The following is a 16421-nucleotide window of genomic DNA, read 5'->3' on the forward strand; positions in this document are numbered from 1 at the left end:
TCTTCCTGTTCCTCACTAATGTGACAAGAAGGGAGGGTGAAAATTGAGGAGGTAAATCTGGGGATGAGGAATAATCTTTGTCTTTTTGCCCTCCTGTGTCTCCCTCTCTCCCGGTGCCGGTGTCTCTCTCAGCTGTTTAACAAATTAGACGCAATAAGTCAGTTAATTACGATATCTTTTAATCGCACCGTTTTCATTTCTTTCTCTGGTTGTTCGCGTGTTGGCTCGAGACGTACACGTGCAGAGGTTCCCCTCATTACATGGCAGGTTTGTGATTAACGAGAGAAGTTAGCGAATTATACTAATTACTGTATTTTTAATGAAGATGAGTGGGTTTGCTTGGAGGTAAAAAAAAAAAACATTAGGAGGGGGTGAAACAATGGAAGAAACTGAGGGGTTTGTTTTGGCAAGTTAATTTATCTTGGGTGCGGTTGGGTATGGGGGGGGTTCGCTTGTTTGAAGGTTAACTGCATTAAGATAATGTCATGTGGGCCCTTTGATGTCTGTGTCGTCCCCCACCCCCACCCCCCGATGGAAGTGTTGGTTCGTGCCCACAGGTTGTAGCCAGCAGGGTGGGTGACCCTCAAACCTCCCAGTGTGTTGTGCAGAGGTTCACTTTCTGCTTCTGGCACGTTTTTCTTTGTCTATTATTTCCCTCTCACCCATCTCCTTTTCTTTCTCCGCTTTTCCTTTCATCTCTCTCCCAGGACGGAATCGGTCGCTGAGAAGATGCTCACCAACTGGTTCACCTTCCTGCTTTACAAGTTCCTCAAGGTAAAATTGTCACACAGACACAGACACACACACACACACACACACACACACACACACACACACACACACACACACACACACACACACACACACACACACACACACAACTTTTGAAGCAATACTGACAACGCCGGTGTTTTAGAATTGAAAAATGTCTCACTGACATGCACACACACCTCCACAGCTGCAGCATTAGATAAGGCAGAGGCAGCAGGATACCTATCCCTTACCTCTGCCTTTCATGTGCTAAATTCTTCTTTCTCCCAATTGAGGAATCTGCAGAGTCTGAAGCGCTGTTCACACACAGCTAGCCATGTTGTTCTGATCACCGTAGCCTGTCGCACTAACGCATCCTCTCTTTGTGTCCCTGGCTGGATTCTTTCAGAGCCAGCAAAGTGTGTGTGCATGAATGGATGCCATTGTGTTTGAATTCCCGTTCAGAGCATTGGAGTTTAGCAAAAATAAGAAACCAGACATCTGACACAAATGCATTCTCTTATTTCTCTGTCTGTCTGTCTCAATGTTCTCCTTCTCTTTTTGAATTCTATCCTCTGATTTCATATCAGAGGGAATCACCAAGGCTTAAAGTGTGCTAAATTCTCACTTTCATGCGCACATTCTCTACATTCAAACATTGCTGCAGCTAATCAGTTAGCAGTGGGGCCCTCAACCCCCGCCAGGACGGGCATTCTGGTGGACAGCGAACCAGCCAAGCCCCCAGGGGTCTCAGTTAGCATCTGTGAATGGGAGTGTGTCCACTTTTGGGTGTGCATGCATGTGTGTCTTGGCTTCCAATGTGAGACTGGACAGCCAGACTTGGTTCAGTAAAAGGGGAAAAGCTGTTGTGGACAGTTTTTTTAACAGCCGTGCCCTGGAACTTTAGACAAGAAAGGACACAAAAAAGGGGAAGAATGTAGAGACAAAATGGTTTGAAGGAGGAATAAAAAAAGAGGACAGAAATGATTATAGAAAGTTGAGAGGATGGGAGGACAGTTTTAAAATAAAAAAGCAGAACAAAGAGTACAAGAGAAAAGTGTGAGGAGGGAAATAAGGGGAATGGGGAAAATGAGTACGAAAGCAAAAACTTGCTGTAGCTAGCAGCGAGGTTACCAGCCCAGCTTTTATCCACCTTCTGCAATTCAGCACCTCTTTTTCTCCGGAGTTTTTTAAGGGTCACATAAAAGAAAAGCCTGGAACAATTTCAAGGTTCAGCAAGGTGTGAATAGAGATGGGTAAAGGTCAAGTGGTTGTTCAAAGGGATGGAAGAGATGAAGCTTTTACGTACCAAAGGAAACAGGAGTAGGGAAAAAAAAAATCCTTTCAACCATTACTTTAATCGAAGGGTTCACTTGTCCTGCTTTGCACCAGCTTGTTTGGGAGAGTGGGGGATCACATTGGTTGGTCTACTTCTGCATCAGAAGTGCTGCTTGTTGCTTCTATAAAAATGTCAGATGGCTGTTTGAAAACTTTATTGTTAAAGTGTAATAGAATTAATAAAAAATGATCAAATATAATTGTAACAGGACGCTGAAAACAAAATCACAGTGTACATCAGACCCGACCATTTCATAAATATACAGCATCAGTGCTGCTCTTCCACACTGGCACCATCCGACGGAGACAGAAGGGCCGAGACGCCGCACAGGGCTGGTTTGTATGCTGCTAGACAGAGAGGACGTCTGCCGGTGTGCTGTGTTTCCACCATGGGAGGTAGGCAGTGCTAGATTATCCCACAGAGTTCATCTGACAGCTCACCGAGATGACTGACTCGTGCTGATGCGTGAACATGTCCAGCTGAAAGGGCGGAGCGCAGGACTTGTAAAATACATCTTTGCTTCAAGGCTCAAAGCTGCTTGTTGAGCTAGTGTTAGAAAAAGAAAGGAAAAAAAAAAACAATATTTCCTTCTCAATGTTTTATTTGAATAAAGGTGAGATGATATGAAATGATCCTATATTTTCAAATACAAATTAAATGCTCAAGAAAATGAGGTAAAATATTAACCTGTAAATCTAAATATTTCCTACCGAGGAAGGCGGTGAGATGCTGTCAAATATAAGCTAATAGGCTGTAAAATGTGACTTATGTTTACACTGGACAGTTAACCTAACAGTTAACCTGTTGTTTTTCTCTTTCTGGCCTGGGAGTTCGTTTAAACCCATCTGATCGTCTGCTTTCAGTTTTTAAGATACAGCTAAAGACGCTTTCAGAATAAAACCCGACATTACCCTTTAAAGAGAAACTAAGAAGTTACAAGCAGTGCTTCGTTGGCATTCCGGCCGAATGAGTGGCTGAAAAAGAGCGAGCAGAGGAAAAGAGATAGGGGGCCCAACATCCCAGTGCTTGTTGCCTGGCTGACACGTCTCGCACACCAAAGTGCTTCTCCAAGCGTTTTTCACCCCTCAGTCGTTAACCTTCTATTAACTCCTCCATCAATTGCCACTCACTCACACTTTCTCTAATTTCTCTCCTCCTTGCTCACCCACTTGCTCCCGCACACACAAACAGAGATTTTTAAAGGGTGTTTTTTTTTTTCCCCAAAGAGGAGACACAGGAGAGAGACTGGAGTATGTGAGAGGAAAAAAAATTGTGTGTGTGTGTGCGCGCACGCGTGTCCGTGTGCGTGTGTGCGTGTCTGTTTTTAGCATGCTGTTAGCCAACACAGGCCATGGCCTTGTCCTTTACTGCCCTGCCTGTGGTTGGCTTAAAGAAGATTAGAAATATAATTGGAGTTGCTCAGCGAGGCTGTGTACGTTTTCTTGTTTGGGTACTTTTTGCAGGGAAAGTTTTTGCAAAGTTGCATTTGTAGTTTGCATTTGAACAATCCATCTTTCTCTCTTTTCATCTATCCTCCTCTCGCCTTTCACTTCTTCCGGTCCCCTCCTACTTCCTCCTTCATAATTCTTCCCCCTGTTTTTCAGGAATGTGCTGGTGAGCCTCTCTTCATGCTGTACTGCGCCATGAAGCAGCAAATGGAAAAGGGGCCGATAGATTCGATCACAGGAGAAGCCCGCTACTCCCTCAGCGAGGATAAACTCATCCGACAGCAAATTGACTACAAGACGTTGGTCAGTGGACACATACAGTTGGATCACACATTCGGTGCAGAGGGGAGGGTGTTAAACACATGCACACATACAGCTGGATGAATTTCAAATATGTGCATTGTTCCTGAGATTCTGGTTTTGTCTCAAAATGAGATCCGGCCTGTTAAATCCGGGATCATTTTGTGATTTAAACATCAAATAAATGAGAAACCAAAAGGACATCTGAAAACATACTTATGATAGTAACTAGTATCTGTGTCCATTGTTCCACACTTCAGTATTGGTTGTCAGATGCTGTATAAGGTGTTTTATTTGCAGCTAAAGAGAATCCCCACAGGGTCATGTGTCCACACGACGATGGTTCTTGCTTCCAGTCTGTGCTGATTTCCTGGTCTAACTTTGCCCTTTGCTCTTTGCTCAGACACTGCACTGTGTGAACCCAGAGAATGAGAACGCTCCCGAGGTGACGGTGAAGAGCCTCAACTGTGACACGGTGACGCAGGTGAAGGAGAAGCTGCTGGACGCTGTGTACAAGGGGACGCCGTACTCCCAGAGACCGAAGGCCTCGGATATGGACCTGGGTAAGGACCGGGAAAAGTGCCGCATGCGCACGCCAAGTAAACGCACACGGAACAGGTGCACTGCTATGGGGGGTCGTTTCAAGGGTTCTCTGAAGCAGTTGGGGGAACTTCTGTCGGGAGAGGTGAAAAATTACAGCGAAGTGCCAAAAGTCATTAAAATGATGTGCTCAGTTTCAATTAAATTTTCTGGATTCTGACTTCAGAGGAGGAATTTTTTGGTGTAAATTCATTGGTGTGTCTAAAAAAGTGGCCACTGTGTCTATGAAATTCATCTTCATGTCAAAAAAAAACACAACCTCACCTAGCTCTGCTCTAATTGTGTGTGTATGTGTGTGTCCAACAGAATGGCGGCAGGGTAGGATGGCTCGCATCATCCTTCAGGACGAAGATGTCACCACCAAGATCGACAATGACTGGAAGAGGCTCAACACGCTGGCTCACTACCAGGTACCCAGCTCCTTTCATGCAGCATAAATCCCATGATCCTTTGTGATGAGACCAATAACTCCCCACTGATTTGGCTGCATATTCTTCAAGTATACTTTGAGCAGTGAAACATTTTGCGTGCTTGGATAAAACAATCTCGCTGCTGGACATTTTGTGCCACGCTAACGGATCTTGAAATCGCTGTTTCAGGTGACAGATGGCTCGGTGATTGCCCTGGTGCCTAAACAGAACTCAGCCTACAACATCTCCAACTCCTCCACATTCACCAAATCCCTCAGCAGATACGGTACGAGAGAAGGTGTGTGTGTGTGTGTGTGTGTGTGTGTGTGTGTGTGTGTGTCTCCGTCCGTCCGTCCGTCTGTGTGTGCACGTGTGTGTGTGTGTGTGTGTGTGTGTGCGTGTACGTGTGTGTCTGTGTGTTTTGTGTATGTGTGTACGTCTGTGTACAAGTGTATGTGTGTGTGCTAACTTCATAATGTGCGATCGTTTTTCTAACACCCTTAACACCAGTCAAAGAAAAATGTCTGTGTTGTTTTCAGATGAATTTATCATTTTTTGTATGTTAATTTTGTCTCTATAACGATATCACTTCTTATGTTTTGCTTTTGGTACCAGTGTCGGTGAACTGGTGGACTATTTGTTAACTCTTTCTTTAAACCGATAAAATGTATTTATACACTGAGTTGTAGAGACCAAATAAAGACTACATTTTGCTGAATAAATGTAAATCATAAATGGTCTAAACTTGTATAGCGCTTTATCACCTTTCGGTATCAAAGCGCTTTAACATGGTTTTCCCATTCACACACTAATGAGACAGATCACCATGCAAGGTGCTGCCATCAGGAGCACTTTCACACACTGATGGTACACCATCAGGAGCAACTTAGGGTTCAGTGTCTTGCTCAAGGATACTTAGGCATGTGGACAGGAGGAGCTGGGAATCGAACCACCAACCTTCCGATTAGTGTGCAACCCACTCTACCATCTGAGCCACAGCCTCCCTCATACACAATTAAAAATGTGTATTCAGACACACAAAAAAAAATACACAAACAGGTAACAAAAAGATTTAAGAAAATAACTTTTTTTTTCTCCATCTGCACACTTTAGCTACTTCTCGTTGTACCATGCCTTTCTTTTCTAAGTCATAGTTTCAAACACACCCCATGCTGTTTACGGCCTGCCTGGAAGCATGACCACACCATGATGTCGTCCAACTCTCTCGGAGGTCTACTTTGATGTAGACGTGCAGGAAGATGCTCAGTGAGGTTGTGCAGAGAGGCTGTGCAGAGAGGTTAAGTTCTCACTCATGAGTTCTTGTTGCACTCTGAATGATAACTTAACCTCAAACATATTCTCTAACCGGCACCTGCCCTCACTGAAGAACAGGACAACATTACACAGCATAGCTGGGAGGTCTGATCGAGTTGCGACAAAGGGATTAGAAAACTTGAAAGGAAGTGTCGACATGAAATGAAAAAGTCTGCATTTTTTCACTGGAAAATAAAAGATGAAATTCTCAAACATGTATGCCAGAGATGCATATTTAAAGTAAATGCCATCCATCTTTATCAGGTCCAGATACCAGCATCCACATTTTAATACTAGTAGTGAAGTGGATCACGGTTCCATGTTTTCATCATGTTCTACCTCTGAGTCCCTCTCTGGTCTACAGTAACTCTGCTCCTCAGCCCTGCCTCTGGCAAACACATAAATACTCACTAACACCCCCCATCAAACTCGCTCTGTACTTCCTGACATTTTGAACCGCTCAATCCTTTCCCTGCTTTGTCACGGAAGTGACAAGCATTCAAACTGGCAGCATAATACTCTGTGTCACAAATAGGGGATCACCATCCAACTAAAAGGGTGAGGGTGGGGGGAAGGTGGGGAGAGTGACAGATAAATTTATTCTGGAATGAAAGAGTGACGTGCAGCTAGAGGAAGCTGTCAGCTCTCAAAAATGCTTTTAACTTCAGAGACTTTTTGCACTCTGAGGCTGTATCAGGTGTTTTTATTTATATCTTACTTGACTTTTGTAAATTGGTTTTCCTTCAAATGATGATTTAGACAGAATGCATTTTAACGTATTAATACATTATTAACTACCAAGTAAGTATAAAGTATGAGATGTTTTATACAAGTAATGAGATGCTATTTGCCAAATAACATTCTTACCTGCTGCACTAAAGGCTGCCGGAAACTTTGGCCCTTTGCAAAACATTCACTCCTCGTTTAACTGACTTATTCCTGAATACCTAAAGTAAAAAGATTGAAACTGATATGACAAATTACATTAAAAACTTTTTTTTCTTGGCCCTTTCACTCAATTCTTCTATTTGTCTCCTCCTTTCCCTCCGTTTCTGTGCAGAGAGCATGCTGAGGACAGCCAGCAGTCCTGACAGTTTGCGCTCCCGAACACCCATGATCACCCCCGACCTCGAGAGCGGCACCAAACTGTGGCATCTGGTGAAGAATCATGACCACTCGGACCAGAGGGAGGGCGACAGAGGGAGCAAGATGGTCTCCGAGATCTACCTGACCAGACTGCTGGCTACCAAGGTAATGAGAAGCTCTATATCCACACACACACACACACACACACACACACACACACACACACACACACACACACACACACACACACACACACACACACACACACACACACACACACACACACACACACACATTTAGACAACGTTAGCCTGAACCCCTGCTCCACCACATCCTTGTCATGTACCCCATTTCCACCAGCAGCCCCTGTTGACCTTTGTTGGGTGGTGGTCTCGAAGCTCATTAACATTTTTCATAACCTTTTCCACAAAGACACACATATGCATAGTCTTAATTAGGAGGTTGACCTTTGACTATTGAGTTGTTTGGTTGGTGGTACCGGGCCCTCTGTTGGTGGCCTCGGGGCTTTTAGGGCCCGGCCATCATTACTCACCAAATCCCTCACGTTTTTATGCAGCATGTGTCTTCAGATGATGATCACAAAGGTTACTTTCAAACGTGCAGTCCACTGAGGTGTTTGTGTTTCCTTGTGTGTCCCGGAGAAACAAACAGTGTGTATTTCATCCCCCCAGTTAAATTGTTGAACCACCACGGAGCAGAGCAGGATTGAGTTCCCATCACTGTCAAAATGTTTTGTGACACAGCAGTCGACCGCAGGAACTGCTTTGTATTCTGCTTCTGTTGAAGCTGGTACAGTGTTGGCTTCATTACGGAGCCTTTGAGCAGCAGCTCGGAGGTCTGTGGATGTTTTTCAACTAGACGGTCGGTTAGTGTATTCTTCTGAATGGTCCCAAACACAAATGTTCTACAAAGCAAAAGTTACCCTTCTATATAGCTCACATTTGCCCATATTCAATAAATGAATATGATACGGAGGATTAAAAGGCTGATGTTGTTTAGTGTCTTGAAGAATTTTGGTGTTTAGTTTGTCATAATCTACAAAAATTTCTCCTTCAAAATATATAGCCATTTGGCTTCCTGAAAAAAAAGGAGTAATGCGCTCAGATTTTTAACAGGATAATTTTATGTTATGACATAAAGCTGTGATTATCATTTTTGAGGTAAAGGTTTTCAGGACTTGTCTGTACAGGTCAGATACACGACAACAGAGTGGATCACTGGTTTTATTATAGTGAAGAAAAGCCTAATAAGCATTTTTAGAGTCAATAAAAAACGTTTCAAATACAAGCGATGACTGTATTGTGTGAATCCACTGAGAGCTGACACTTCTTTCTTCACATCAATCTGCCACACTTTATAAAAAAGGCTCGTGGACCGCTGTTGGAAACATACATTACATCCACACAGTCACACAGATCAGCAGATCCGCTCCCAAACACACCGTCTGCCCATACAGCCGAACAACAGTGTTAGACTCCTGCTCTCATTTGCAAGTACTAAGTACAGGCACACCCTGGTGCTTCCTCTCCCCCGATGTTTCACTCATTAACTGTAGATTTTCATTGTTTGAGCTCCAGGTACGAAAGTGCAAGGTTAGCGGCATCAGTGCTGCCTCAACTGGGAAATGATTAACATGCAAGCCAGAGGAAGACAATGGGGGGAACTTGGAGCGCTGCAGTTTGTTCTTATTTATTACAGCCCCCACAGCTTTGTGTGTTTAGGAAGCTGATCTGTGAATGTGTGAAGGAATACAAAACTGCAGCTTCAACTTCTGGCTGATTTAAATAAGGTTTTGTAAAAAAAAAAAAAAAAAAAAAAAAAAGGTGGCCTGGATGCTTGAAGATGGAAAAGAACGCGCCGAACGCTTGTGGGAAATATCAAATCATTTCAACTTCAGAAGACTTTGTGAGGATTCTGAATCTCCAGAGCTGTGTGATGTGGTAAAAACACTGCAGAACAGCCTTAGGCTGAACTCTCATTGGGCCTCATCTTAAATACTGTAAAGAACACTGAGCATCATCACAAACTCTCAGAAAGTTGGAGCACTGAAAGCAAAGCTCTGTCATTCTCAAACACCTGCTCCTGACAGCTATCGCCTACAGCCAGATCATCACCAGCACAAGACGAATGTGCGAGCAGAGGCAGTTCTTTAGTGGAGCTGCAACACCACTGCTTAAACATTCATCAAAGTCTAACAGGGATACGTACTTTAGAATTATAATGACTTGGTCAGAGACTGAGGACGCATCGCGTCTTCAAATTCCCCAAATCTTATGTACCCTGACACACTGATGATCATGTATCCTGCATGAGCGCACCACCACACCAAACCAGGAAGTATCAAATATTTTGAGCAGGCTACTAATCCAGCGTTGGTTCTCGTGTTCAGGGAACACTCCAGAAGTTTGTGGACGACCTGTTCGAGACCATCTTCAGCACAGCACACCGAGGCAGCGCCCTGCCTCTCGCCATCAAGTACATGTTTGACTTCTTGGACGAGCAGGCGGACAAGCACTCCATATCAGACTCTGACGTACGGCACACATGGAAAAGCAACTGGTGAGTTTGTGCGTGTGCATGCTGTTTGTGTGTAGTTAGTGCCCTCACAAGGTTGGTATAATGTAACAAAAACTGGACAGTAAGCCGGCAAATATGCAGCACTCTTACATTGGTGGTGCAGCCAGAGTGTGTGTGTGCAGAGTGTGTGTGTGCAGCTTCAATCGTTGCATTGATCTCCGCACCTTAATAGCTTGTCAAGCGCTGCGAACTCTGCAGCTCTTCATCGCTCTCCTTCCACCTCATCGTTTTCTCTCCATCCTTCCAGTCTTCCGCTGAGGTTCTGGGTGAATGTGATCAAGAACCCGCAGTTTGTCTTTGACATCCACAAGAACAGCATTACAGACGCCTGCTTGTCTGTGGTGGCTCAGACCTTCATGGACTCGTGTTCGACGTCGGAGCACAAACTGGGGAAGGACTCGCCCTCCAACAAGCTGCTGTACGCTAAAGACATCCCCAACTACAAGAACTGGGTAGAAAGGTATGTCACGGGGCACGTTTGAGATTGTGATGAGAAGTTTGTGTCGTTTTAAAGGCAGTTTAAAGAACGTAAACTCTTTTTGTGTCCAGGTACTACTCTGACATCTCCAGGATGCCGGCCATCAGCGACCAGGACATGAGTGCTTACCTGGCGGAGCAGTCACGCCTGCACGCCAACCAGTTCAACAGCATGTCAGCCCTCCATGAGATCTACTCCTACATCGTCAAGTACAAGGATGAGGTGAGGTTTAAGTCTCTTTGTCTTTTTGGAAACCAAGAGGCAACATTTTTTCGCAGTGTTGATTGTTAGAGTACTGAACAGAGCTTTCATTAAGGCTGACTCAGGTTTCAAACGCTAATGTGATCAGCCAAACTGAAGAACCTAAAGGAAGTACATGTAGAACTCATTAACGGTTGTACACAGCTTGAATGCACCAGAGGGCTGCATAGTTAATCGTATTGAAATTGCTATTTTGATTCATGCCTCTTTACAATCTCATTTCTGAATGCCAACGATTCTGACGCATTTTCATTTGGGACATCAACTGTATTAAAACAAGCGCTCCTACTCTGTCCCTCAACCAATAACAACGCAGCATTACACCATGTGATGTGGAGCAGCAGTGAGGAAAATAAACCCAGTGAGGTACAGAAAAAGGAAAAAAATCTGAAAAATACTTTTTCTAAAAGGTTCCGTTTCATAAAAGAAGACAAAAAAAAAATTTGAATTTGATTGTTTTTATGTTCAGTATCAGATTCATGAAGCTGCTGCATTTAAGCCAACAAGAGCGTTACCCTTCTGTTAGCAAAGTGGATGTACCGGTGTCATGCTGAGTTCTGCCTGCCCGTCGAGAAATGCACGTATCTCGCAGGAACACGCACAGCTAAAGGGAAAAGTACCAGACGTTGTAGCACAACTACTGTTTCAAAACGATGTACTCTTCTCTGCCAGGTTCATCATTGATGATAAATTGTGCTCATAAGACCATTTGATATCCGAGTGTCATTATTGAGTGATAAGGGTTTCGTGCATTTTTCAGCAGAACTGATTGCAGCTGCCAGGTAATGCAGCTTCTGTTGGTTCAGTGTAGGTCATTTATTTCAATTCATTGTGTCGAGACAAAACGGCCCAAAATATGAGGTACGTCTCTCTTCAAGGCAAAACATGGTGATTCTCGTGGCCCCAACGCACCATAAACCAGCCACCTGTGATTTCGTCCTCGTCCTGCCTTATTTGGGCAGAAAAGTCTCCATGTTTTGAAAGAAAAAGATAGCACATTTGTAGCTTTTGCCGACCTTGTCCCCTTTCTATTTTCAGATCTTGTCGGCTTTGGAGCGGGACGAGCAGGCGAGGAGGCAGAGACTGAGGAGCAAGCTGGAGCAGGTCATCGACACAATGGCCCTGACCAGCTGAGGACCATCCAGCGCCTCCTTATTCCTCCTTCTCCACACTCCTCCTCTCCATCTGTCTCTCTCTCCCTCGCTCCTCTCACCCAGACAACAAACAAAACTCCAACCCCCGACAATACAACGGACGAGCTGCAAAAGGACCGAAGCAGTACACTGCAAACCGGGAGGGGTTCGGCAGAGATGGGCGGACCTGTGTACGCTTACATGTGTATGTGTGTGTTTGTCTGCAGCCCCGTACAGTGTGTGGGCACGTGTCTGTGTGAAAGACTGGGACACCGGACATTTTCACACGCATACATGGAGAACATGTCAGCTGACAGCATTTGATTATCGTGGATGTTGGTGTTTGTGGTTTGCTTGATTTTTGATTTCAGGAGTTTTGTCGTGTTGACGCGATGGTCAGGAAAGAAACGATGGACGCCTCGAAAAGGAACTCCATATATGGTGTCATTAGCAGAATGGACCAATCTGTGATGAGCCAATGGAGAGAGGCTCTAGGTCATGTGACTCCAACAATTGTCACAGTTTTAAAGGATGTTAGATTTGTTTCTTTTTTTGTATAAATGTAATCAACTGCCCACTCTCTGATCTCTCGCCACTTGTATTACTGCTGAATTTGCACAATTTACAGAAACGTTACAAAGCAAGACTATATAGATATTATATATAAATACAGCTACGTTTTTAAAGAAAGATTAGGGAGAAAACATTTTTGTTGTTTTCTTTTTCATTTTAATCCAACAAATGCGATAAAAATAAAACCACAAAACATGATTTGATATTTCAAGTACAAAAAAAAAAAGACAACGTAGACGAGAAAAAAAAGACAACGAAAAACAAACAAAAAAGTCGTACTGTGCCATGTTTTCTTTGAATGTTGTTTAGTGCAAAGACATTTTGTTAGATGGAATGTGCTACCGTATGATTTTAAATATGAACATGCCTCGTGACTGAAAAGAATTGTTTGCGTAACAACCCTTTAGAAGATCCCTGTTGAAAGTGACAGTAAGCAGAGACGACACGCAAAGTTGTCCGAGTTATGGAGAGTCCCTGTTGTCATGGCGATGACATGAAGTTGCTGTTGTTTCTTATTCAATCGGTGCAATCTGTTGGTTTCACGAAAGCCAAATATATCCTCGCAGGATTGTTGCTTTATCACGGCCACGTCGGTGTCCGGCTTCCATAGCTGGTTTCTTTTCTTCGAGGGTCAAGAAGTTGACCGTTCAGTGGATCATGGTTTAGTGACTGAACAATGAAGTAGCTATGTTGCACTACCTGAAATATTCCTGTTCACTATAAAGAAAAAAATCACAGAGCCGCCGTATCTAACTGTTAGGATTCCACAGGCCATGTGTTCGTGTGAGCCATCCCTTGAAGGGTCATTCATTTTCTGACAGTCCTGCAAGAGCAAAGCCAAAATGTTGGTGCTCGCAGACCTCGGTTTTAAGTCTTTTCAGGAGCCACAATGAGGTCAGGTGGAGCTTAGCAGTGGTGACACAAAGTCAGAAAAGCCTAAAGCCACTGGGTTTTTGTTTTTTTCATTTTCTCAATGTTAATACTCATATAGAGGGGAAAGGAGAAGATATACCGAGTGTTTCCCTTCACCTCCAACCTATATATTTGAGACATGGGGTTAAGCTTTTTATCCATGAGGAGGATATAGAAAGACACAGAGGTGAGACACCTCTGTTCATTAGCTACCCGAGGCTGAGTAATCCTCCCCTTAGCCTGCAGCTCTTGTTTCAGAACTAGCCTATTGCCATGTGTGGCTTAAGCTTTTTATATTACTGCTCTCTTTAGAGGATTTCTTTGTTTCTCTTTTTTGAAGTCTTGAAGTCATGGTTTTTGACTTTGTGGTGAGAAATACGATTTTTTTTTTTCTGCTTGCCGAAAAACCAAACTGTGGTCTGTATAATGTTTTTGTTGTTTTGTTGTAAATTGTATACTTTTTCATGATGAACAAAAGCTGTTTGCCATTTTTTTGTATCCGGTTTTATTTTTTTCGTTTGTTTGTTTTAGTCTTTTTATTTTCAACATGTAAATTGTACATTTTACGGTACACAGAAGACAAAAATTCGCTTCAGTTTGCCTGAAGTCGAAGTACTTGACCGAACTCAAGGTTTATTTTCCTGATCTCAAGGATCAAAGATGAAATTGTGGAATCTGATGAGCATCTGTGTTGTCGTGATGGAAATGTGACTTGCTGCTTTAACTCTTGTATCTTGTTTTTTCTATCAAAACATTAGGGCTGTCATTTTATGCTGATCATAAATGCTGTCGCTATCCAACCCTCCCTTTTGTTTACTGTACACGTCTGAGATGTGACATGACTTTTACAGCTACTTCAACTGGATCTTTGTAGGGACTCTGTAGTTCACTATGTACCCAATAACAAAACAGTCTTAAGGGACCACTCTGCCCATGTAAGGATAGAAGTTTCTCCTCTTCCCCTCACCATGTTGGCTACACACATCATTTCTGTTAGGGGTAATGAGTACTGCAGAAATATGCTTAGTCCACTATACAAACATTTTAAAGATGTTTTTTTTTTGTTCCCCTCAGTTTCCTCTGACTTTTTGCTGCATTCGTACATTTTTGGTGCTCTTATTATATACATCACATGACAAGGAAATAAATGACTGCTGAGGCTCAGCGGTGCTGCCAACAGCAGTCCTTTGAATGATCTGTAGGAGTACGGTGTACATTGGGGACAAATCCACGGACGAACTGAGGACGCAGCGTCCACCTGGCGATCTGTCTGGCTTTTTTTTTTTTTAAAGACACTTCAACATTCTCAATCCATTCTCAGGTTCACGCTCCATTTGTGTCATATTCTGCTCGTAGTTCGGTTGGTTAAATGACTGCTGAGGGAGTCGGGCTTGTTTACCGTTTGCATGGCTGTTTGCCTTCTAGATTGATCTGCTTTGCAAGTCCAGTCATATCTTTAGAAGAACTTCCCAGCTGCTCTCTATCCTTCATTTTGCACTGTTTAGTATGACAAGTGACTTGTATTTATTGTTACTGAGGTGGTATCCAGAATGTCCTTTGTCTAAGAGTGTTGGTGTCACCTAGAGCAGCCAGCATCTGCTACTGACTTAGAACCGTGTCCCGAGAACAACGTGCTGACTGTAGTTTGACCGAGTTGCTGGGTTTAATGCTGTTTTTTCAATCACATCAGAACAAATTAAGCAAGTGGAATTCACTGCACTGCCCTCGGTGTGAGCGGATTCAGCACATAGTCATGTTCAATTCTCAGCTCTTTAGACATGCTTCGTCGTTTCTGCCTTTCCAAGCCATTGTGGTATCAAACAAAGTATTTTAACTCTCTGTTTTCAGTTGTTGTTGGTTTTTTTTCCCTGCTTTCTTCTGATTCTGGAAAATTCAGTCGTTCTTTTGTTTTGTTTTATGAAGTTACATAGGATCCATGGAAACACAGCAAATTAATTTCAGATAGATGTGGCAAAAGAATTTTAATACTACAATAACTCTGATGCATTTTTAGAGTTTCAGACTTGAAGCGACTGTCACAAGTTTGCAGGTTAACATTCATTGTGTAAATATCCTGTTATTTCCTATTTTGCAGATTTACTACTTGTAAATAAACACGCATCAAGGAGAGATTAAACATTTTTTGCTAAATAAGATGTGACTTGGATTGTTTTATTTTATGACTGATACCCTGTTTATAGATGAGAAAAACAGCTGTCATGCTGCTCAGTTATTAAATGGTCCTGTAGTGGAATTCACACTGAAATATTGTGTTGAACAGACCTTTAACTCTCCCCATTTACTTATTTAGATGATCCAATCATCTGCTCATCCTCGGAGAGATTCTGTCAGGAAACAGGGAGATGGTAGCTGCCTGAGTCGTGGTGAGTGTTTTTCAACTCTCACCCACCTGCTTTTCATTTGAAATAGACAGGAGTGCAGTACTGTACTGACCAAGAACACAGAGCCTGTCACACATCAGCAAAATTCACCTGCACGTCTCCGTGTAATATGTGTTTCAATAAGCTATTTGACAAGTAAACTACTCGCAGGGCTGCTTGGAAATACTTGAGAAGGCAAACTAACAGCCAGTAGGAACTTCCTCTTGGTCTTCAGTCACAATATCTCTGATCTTCTTACTATTTACTCAGTATTATAACCTCCTCCTAGAATATTTGACTGGATGGTCTGAAGGATTTGTTCATAATTCAGTTTTACACATTTACTGAAGAGGAGAAAAACTGCTGTGACCCAGCCAGCTTGTTAAGTGGTACCTCAAGTTCCTACAATTTTTCAAAAGTTCAATTTTTGCCCTTCATTCCTGTTTCATATTTGCCTGTTGAGTGATAAGCAGTGTATCCCTTGACAGAAGAGGTATACATTGAAGTGGACGATGCAACATTAGCGGCTTTTGACTCTCCGTTCCCTCCATGATCAGAACTGTCAAGACAGTTTTTCGTTGACTAAAGTTGACTTCAGTGCTAAAAGTTTGTTTGAATATATTTTACCTCAATGGATTCACGAATCCCGGCAATCTCACTGAAACACGACCAGTTTGTGAGGATATTTCACTGTTATGTATGCTGGTGTAACCAGACCTTTATTCACCGTGCAGGCCTGTGAGGCAGATAGAAACAGGTTTAATACACTTTCGGTTCTCCGTATGCCTACGTGATAAACCTCATTAATTTTATCGAGTTTTATTTTATTTTCAATTAT

At 43.0% G+C, this 16421-nt stretch overlaps 1 protein-coding gene across 3 annotated transcripts in view; it reads left to right on the plus strand.

Annotated features, from left to right (window-relative positions):
* Positions 1 to 15356, plus strand: part of plxna1b (plexin A1b) — a 191658-nt gene extending 176302 nt beyond the window's left edge. For all 3 annotated transcript variants that reach the window (XM_069158126.1, XM_069158145.1, XM_069158134.1), the window contains exons 23-32: positions 708 to 774; positions 3694 to 3840; positions 4241 to 4400; positions 4744 to 4847; positions 5037 to 5133; positions 7222 to 7412; positions 9658 to 9827; positions 10093 to 10305; positions 10395 to 10545; positions 11623 to 15356. In XM_069158126.1, the coding sequence (XP_069014227.1) occupies positions 708 to 774; positions 3694 to 3840; positions 4241 to 4400; positions 4744 to 4847; positions 5037 to 5133; positions 7222 to 7412; positions 9658 to 9827; positions 10093 to 10305; positions 10395 to 10545; positions 11623 to 11718 (1396 nt within the window). In that variant the 3' untranslated portion in view covers positions 11719 to 15356. The remainder of the gene's footprint in view (positions 1 to 707; positions 775 to 3693; positions 3841 to 4240; positions 4401 to 4743; positions 4848 to 5036; positions 5134 to 7221; positions 7413 to 9657; positions 9828 to 10092; positions 10306 to 10394; positions 10546 to 11622) is intronic.
* The last annotated feature ends 1065 nt before the right edge of the window (positions 15357 to 16421 follow it).

Source organism: Embiotoca jacksoni, unplaced genomic scaffold (genome assembly GCF_022577435.1).
Source record: "Embiotoca jacksoni isolate LCO1_2020_lvr unplaced genomic scaffold, fEmbJac1.0.p SCAF_1, whole genome shotgun sequence".
NCBI lineage: Eukaryota > Metazoa > Chordata > Actinopteri > Embiotocidae > Embiotoca > Embiotoca jacksoni.